Source organism: Benincasa hispida, chromosome 1 (assembly GCF_009727055.1).
Source record: "Benincasa hispida cultivar B227 chromosome 1, ASM972705v1, whole genome shotgun sequence".
In the NCBI taxonomy this organism is placed as follows: domain Eukaryota; kingdom Viridiplantae; phylum Streptophyta; class Magnoliopsida; order Cucurbitales; family Cucurbitaceae; genus Benincasa; species Benincasa hispida.
The window spans coordinates 38,278,319-38,286,021 of NC_052349.1; the positions used below are offsets into that span (position 1 = coordinate 38,278,319).

Genomic DNA, 7,703 nt, shown 5'->3' on the forward strand with positions numbered 1-7,703 from the left:
TACCAGAAATTAGATAAGATATATCAGAATTTTTAGGTATAAAAGAAGCCATAACTTTGAACCTAGCTTTACAAAAAAGGGGTTACTGAAAATTGAAAACAATTTCATGTAGCATCTTTATAATGTGGCCATAACAATTTTGCCCACAAACTTAAATTAACCTTCAAACTTTCATAAGTAAGGAAAATTGCACTATATATAGATTTGAATTTTAATTATGAAAATTAAACTTCCAAACTTTTGTGATTAAAAGAGGAGTCTATTTCATGCATTCACCCCCGCATTTCCTTGCCCTCCCTATGTACTTTCTTTCTCTTCATTCACTCCTCTCGTTCTCTATTTTCGTTGGTTTCATTGTAATCTGATATAAATGGTAATTTTTTAGTATAATTACGAGGTGGGAGATTGAACCTCTGACCTCTAAAGACAGAACATATGTCAATGACCATTTATTTGTATGATTTACTCAAGTTTACGTTGAATTTGATAAAGAAAGGACAAAAAAATATGTTTTCTTTGGTATTACTTAGAATTGACATAATGTGTGTGTATATATATCAGAACACAGATGTTATACAAAAAATAAAAATAAACACCATAACAATAAAATACCAAGAACAAGAAATCAAGTAAAGATATAAGGAAATTGGTAGCTCAGTTTGGTGAAAATCCACTTGTGTTTAGGGGTTAGTATGCCCATGAAAGATAATTCACTAATATTAAAGAGCCAAACAATTATAACGTAGTACTTATTTGTAATACAACAACTACTACAACGACTTACGTAAATTCTAACTTACAGATCACCTAAACTCCTCTTAGATGTGAGACTTCCTCTCAGACAAACTTAGGCTCCCCTAAGTATATTAGTATTAGTGTTGAACACTTCGATTTCCAACAGTGTGCGAAACTCCTGTCAAACTTTATTATCTCCCTTGCTTCTCAATGAACTCCTTTCATTGACAAATCTTAGGTATATTCCCTAAGATAGAGAACTCCTCAATCGATTGAAGTCATAGGCTCCTCTTAAGATCGAGAATCTCTTCTCAACAATATTGTTTTAGACTCTCCACCAGCAACTTTTATATATATATATATATATATATATTCCACAAAAAAGTCATCTAATTTAGATTGCATTAATACTATTATTACTCATGACCAAAAAAATGCAATGAAATGAAAGAACACTCCCCTTTTCAACATTAGTGTAGGTTTACACAATTATTACAAACAACTGTAAAGCAAAAAATTTCCAATTAAAAAAAGATATAATTATATGTTTTTTTAAAAAAATTATAATAACATAAAAACAAATTAAAAAATAGGCAACAACATAAAGAAAAGTGTAACACCCATAACCAATATTAATATTGCCTCTTTCATCATTTCAAAGACCTTTCTTTCCCTCAAGAGGTCTATATTTTCTACACATACAACAAATGATAATGCTTTTGTACTTATCTTTAATCTTAAAAACTAAAATTAAAATGGCCCACCTCTTTAAATTAATTAAACTTATTTAAAATGTTCTAAAAAATTAAACTTTATTTAAAAAATTATATGGTACCTCTCTTATATATGAGCCAAAAATCTAGTGAATTTCATCTCTTTTATATCTCTTTGGTTTTGGTTTGTGGGAATAAGAGAAAGGAGAGAAATGGGAGCTCTTGATTATCTTTCCAACTTTTGTATTGTCACACCAACAAGAAGCAAACACAAACCAATGCAGGTACCAAAAAATATATATTCTCTTTATTTATTATTATTTTTTTTTTTTGAAAAATTGTCCCCTATGTTTTGGTTTTTTTTTTTTTTTTTTTTTGGTAAATTTAGATTGTGTTTTTTTAGACAGTTGAGATCAAAGTGAAGATGGATTGTGATGGATGTGAAAGAAGAGTTAGAAATGCTGTCACTTCCATGAAAGGTCAATCCTTTCTTTCTCTCTTGTTCGTCGTTTTAGTTAAGTTCTTGTTGTTACTACTCGTTACGAACATGTGGTATCGTCTATAATTTTAAAAGGTATCTTTTTTTTTTTAATCATTTGTTAGCAAAATAACATTTCGAATGAGCTTTCATTTGAATTAAGAAATTTATGTAATTCTCTGAGAGATTTTAAGTTTTAAGCTTTGTACTATGTTTTTGTGATGTTATATTTCTTTTTTCAAAAAAGAAAATCTTAGACTCTGTGTGATAGTGATTTCATTTTTAGTTTGTTTTTGGAAATTTTGTTTGTTTCCTTCCAATTTTTCTCTATTACAATTTTCACCTACATAGTTGAATTTTCCAGTTAAATTCTAAAAAAGAAAAAAGAAAAGAAAATTGCACACTTTTTTTCTTTTTTTAATTTCAATACTTAACTTGATTTTTTGAAAATATGAGTAGAAAGTAGATAACAAAACATAAAAACTTATAGGCTGAAATAATGTTTATAAGTTCCAATTTCAAAAATCAAAGCAAGAAAACCAAATTGATTAACAAATGAAACCTTAATAAGTCCATTTTTGACAAGTCAAACATCCTTCTAGATTAAGTACGTTAAAATGTGTGTCAAAACGACATAAGAAATGGATAAGTTTTCAATTTTGATGACGAATGTATAATACTATTATACATAATTAGCACACAAATAACACATATTTGTTTTCAAATGTGATATCATGATTTTACCTGTCAACTTTTGGTATTCCCGATAACACTCGTGAACCTTAAGAAGTTTAAAGACAAAATTGAAAAATGACCCATAAGATTATTGATGTGAAATGAAAAATTTGGCAGGAGTGAAGTCAGTGGAAGTGATGAGAAAGCAACATAGAGTGAGGGTTAGTGGTTATGTTGATGCAAACAAAGTGCTAAAAAGGGTAAAAAGCACTGGCAAAAGAGCTGAATTTTGGCCATACATTCCACAACATCTTGTTCATCATCCTTATGCTTTAGGTGCTTATGATAAGAAAGCTCCTTCTGGCTTTGTTAGGAATGTTGTACAAGCTTTTCCAACTCCCCATGAAGAAAACTATGTCTCTATTTTTAGTGATGACAATGTCCATGCTTGTTCCATCATGTAGCTATCTTTTCTCTCCGTGTTCGATCTCGATCTCACACTATCCTTTTTGTTGAACATGTATGTTCGAGTGGAGATTAGAGATTTCAACTTTATGAAGGGATCAATATTGAAAAAAATCAATCTAATGGGATTTTGACAATTGAGTTGTATATTGTTGTCGTTGCTATTGTTGGTGAGGAAACTCTTTTTTTACCCCTCTCGTGTAAAATTGTCTTTCTTGTAATTATGCGTAAGAAATGAAATAATGTGGTTAATGAAAAGGTTGTTGGTAGTTTATTATTTGTAAATGTGAAGGAATATTGCACATTTGAAATTGAATTTTTCTCGATCAAGAGAGACCTTATTTAATGTATATAGAAGTCATATCAAAATATGTTGGTTACAATATTTGAGTTTTTTCTTTAAAAAAAGTACAACTAATGGGGTATAAAGATTTGAACCCCGACTTTAAGAGAAATAAATAATATATGCCCATCACTGTTACTCAATTATACTCTCAATAAATAATGATTAACATAGGTATATTCAAACATTTATATTGTATCATATCGAACTAACTCACATTCTAATAGATTATGGCCGATAATTAAAATACACAACAATATGTTTAAAACAAATCTACATTAATCCAAGAAAGAGAAGTCTCGATGTTAGAACAAAATTTTAGAACTATCAATGATAGATATTGATAGACTTCTATCAGTGTCTATCTGATAGACACTGATAAAAGTCTATCAACATTTATCATTGATAATTCGAAAAATTTGCTACATCTTATAAATATTTTTAACAGTTTTACCATTTGAAATAATTTTTATTTGATTTATTCTCCACAACTAAGTGGAGAGAAAGAGGAAGCGCTTGGACTTTTGAAAAAAGTAGGCCACAAGCAAGTATTAAATAATTTTAAGAGGCTACCTACAAAATTATTCTAGATTCTATTTAAAAATTACGATTAAATGAATTTGTAAAAGTTAATTAATGCATTATTTTACGAATAGTAGGTTTTATTAGGAAGAAACAACGACTTCATTTCTTTTTTGAGAATGCATTATTGAAAGATAAAAAAAGGGGAAAAAATTAAAATTAAAATTAATAAGGAATGTATTTTTATCCTTAAAAAATAGTTTAAAGATCAAACTTGGAAAGCAAAGGCCACGTTTAATAATCATTTGATTTTTTTAAAAAATCAAGTCTATAAATATTACTTCTACATCCAAATGTCAGTTATCTACTTTTTACCAATGGTTTAAAAAACCAAGACAAAATTTGGAAACTAAAAAAGATAGCTTTTAAAAATTTGTTTTTGTTTTTGGAGTTTGGTTAAGAATTAAACCATTGTATTAGTAAAGATATAAATCAATGTAAGAAATGGGAAGAGAATAAACTTAATTTTTAAAAATTAAAAATTAAAAATAAAATAATTATCAAATGGGACCCAAATAACGAGAGAGTTTTCTTGAAATCCAAGGAAAAGGACCATACATTTTTCAAGGAACTTTCATAAAATCTAAACTAGCTAGTTTTGGGTTCCATAGGGAGAGATCCTTAACATCAAAATAAGGAAAATAATGGCAAAGTGATCTATGGTTACTATGTTATTATTTTTTTTTTTCTTGGAGTGTTCAAATCTTATATACTTATTGTATTAAAAGAAAAAAAAAAAGAAAATAATAATAAAGATAAGATTAGAGTTTCTTGAAGGAAAACTGTTTCCATGATAGGTTTTATTTTTTATTTTTTTGGAATTTTAATTCTTACAATTTGTGTCTATTTCATCTCTTAAATTTCATAACTATGAATTTAAATTTTGAACTTTTATTTTTTTCTTTATATTTTTATAGTTCACCAGACATAAAATTGTATGTTTAAGATTAGACCTAAAATTCAAATATATTTATATATATATCTTATAGAGCAATTGATTTTTAAATATATCAAATTTTTTAACAATTTATTAGACACAATAAAAGTTTAGCGACCTATTATACACTTTTAAAAGTTTAATGAGCCAAATAAACATAAACGGAGAGAAAATAGATTTAATTTTTAAAAACAAAAAAACTAAAACCCCATTTGGTAACCATTTCGTTTTTTGTTTTTGTTTTTGTTTTTTTTTTAAATTAAGCTTATTTCCTCCTCATTTCTTACAATGATTTGTATCTTTTTAAGTACAATGATTAAATTTTAACCAAATTTTAAAACAAAAATAAGTTTTTAAAAGCTATTTTTTTAGTTTTTAAATTTTGGCTTTGTTTTTTAAACCATTGGTAAAAAGTAGATACAAAGAAAGAAAATTGGAGGTGGAAGTAGTGTCTATAAATTTATTTAAAAAATAAGTAATAATAAAAAAACGAAATGATTACCAAATGAAGCCTAAATGGTTAGGACCTTAATTAACTTTTTTTTTTTTCTTTGATCTAGCGATCAAGTGACCTGTAAAACTAATATTATTCATCATACTTGAACCTTAAATTCTATTCACAAGCTTATGATTTTATTTTCTTTTTTTTTTTTAAAAAAAAAAGAACATTTAATTTGTTTTAAAGGCAAATTATTTATGTCTATGGGACAGAAGGTTTTCTCAAAATACTCAAATTTGTCAGCACGTCCATATCAACTTAACACGTCTTTTAGTCGATAGATTCAAATCTTAATTTTTTTTATTGAAAGTATATATTTTATATATGTTGAGATTTATACTCACTTTGGCTTGTTTGTTTAATTATGTAATTAATGTTCTTAGAAATTATTTTTAATTTTCTGAAATACTTAAAAGAAAAAAGGTCCTTTAGATTCTTCCTTTTCAATTCTTTTTTATTTAAAATATTAGTTAGAACCAAACCATAAGGACATTAAAAAATTACAATAATTAGGCTGAATTTTATATTGAGTTTTCAATGTTTGAAAATAATTTCCTCCCATGATTCAAGGTCCAAAAATGTAATAATCACCAAATTAAGATTCATTAATCTTACATTATGATCTAATGAAATTGACAAAACTAAAATAAAAACAAACTCTTTTGCTGCCCTAATAATGCACTACATGACAAATGACTGTTCCTCATTTTTCAACCATAATCCCTCAACTTCTGGCTTTAAATACTTAGTGGAATAACCTATATCTACTCCCCTTGTATTTAATTTAGTATATATTGAGTCTAAAAAGATCAATTAAGTAATTATTTATTTATCAAACCGAGCATAGTTCAGTATATTAGAAATTTCAAGGTCCGTGGTTCGAATCTCCCTACCTCCAATTATGCTAAAAAAAAAATTCTTACTAATTTAAAGTGCTCGTTTTATATGTCGAACATCTGATTTCTGAAAAAGAAAATCATGTTATATATCGTTGACTTAAGTTCATTTTAGTTGTGAGTAGAACATTCTATTAAATTTTTGAAATTGTACTAATTTTTTTTTTTTTTTTTTTTTTAAGAATACATATTTGTAAATTATGCTTTTTATTTTAAAGGTAATTTCTCAAATATTTTTAATTTCAGGACAAGGTAAGAAAATACCAATTAAAAAATTTAATTGTGTGAAAGCTACTCATGACAAATTTCCATTTAATTGATCACACATTGATTATAATACACATAAGTTAAACAATCATTGTGTGTGTGTGTATATATTTAAGAACTTCATATTTTATTCCAATTCAACAACTTGGATAAAAAAATATTCCATATTCGATAAGAATCATGCAATAATATTCTTATGGATAAATTTAAATGATGAATCAATCTAAGGAAGAGATTGATTTTTTTTTTTTTAATTTTTTTAATTTTTTTTTATCACATAGATATAAGTAGTACTGTTTCCAAATATAGAAAAATGAACCAAAATATTTACAAATAATAACAAAATAGCACCGTCTATCTGTGATAGACCGCGAGAGACAGCGATGGACTATTATTTGTGTCTATCTGTGTCATGATAGACACATATAGTAGTCTATTGATAGACATAGATAGTAGTCTATCGTTATCTATCGCAGTTTTTCACAAATAGTCTGTGATATTTTACTATTAGTTGTAAATATTTTTAGCAGTTTTTTCATTTAAAATAATTTTCCATATAAGTAAGTAGTACTACTTCGATTGAATTCTAAAATAGCTAAAAAGATTCTTAAATAAATTAGAGTACTACAACAAAAATAAATTTTCATAACTCTAAAAAAATGTCATTAACATACACATTTAATAACTCCTTTTAGTCTTTGAATCTACCATAAAAAAAGTATCTGTCATTATTGATTGTTTCATGACTTTTCAATTCTGTCGACAATAAATATTTGTTGACATCTATTACCTATCATGGTAATATTTTCTATGAAAATTTATCATTATCGATAAAAGATCCAAAAGTTGACTTTTTCGGCTTGTCAATTAAACTTTTACCTTCACATTGAAAATCTGTCACAAAACATTAATAATGACACATTTATAATGTCAATAATCCCATAACTGCAATACTTTCTAAAATTAATAATGATACATTTATAGTGTCATTGAACATTTTTTCAAGCCATTTGAATGATTTTTTTTAATATATAAATAATAAAGGTCGGAGAATCAAACTATAAATCTCTTGATTATAAATATATGACAGTTGAGTTAGGCTCGTTTTCATCT

The 7,703-nt window shown here is 26.4% G+C and overlaps 1 protein-coding gene across 1 annotated transcript; it reads left to right on the plus strand.

The window, feature by feature from the left end:
- Positions 1-1,146: 1,146 nt before the first annotated feature.
- On the plus strand, positions 1,147-3,293 carry LOC120067345 (heavy metal-associated isoprenylated plant protein 21-like). The gene is made up of 3 exons (XM_039018916.1): positions 1,147-1,732; positions 1,852-1,927; positions 2,779-3,293. Exons 1-3 carry the CDS (start codon positions 1,661-1,663, stop codon positions 3,063-3,065), a joined length of 435 nt encoding a protein of 144 aa, XP_038874844.1. The 5' UTR covers positions 1,147-1,660; the 3' UTR covers positions 3,066-3,293.
- Positions 3,294-7,703: the final 4,410 nt, after the last annotated feature.

What these genes read in the sequence shown, in the direction of transcription:
- LOC120067345 (XM_039018916.1), top strand. Translation starts at nt 1,661, where the DNA reads ATGGGAGCTCTTGATTATCTTTCCAACTTTTGTATTGTCACACCAACA. An exon ending in GCAAACACAAACCAATGCAG is followed by an intron (nt 1,733 to 1,851) that starts GTACCAAAAAAT and finishes GTGTTTTTTTAG; the next exon opens with ACAGTTGAGATCAAAGTGAA. An exon ending in TGCTGTCACTTCCATGAAAG is followed by an intron (nt 1,928 to 2,778) that starts GTCAATCCTTTC and finishes AAAATTTGGCAG; the next exon opens with GAGTGAAGTCAGTGGAAGTG.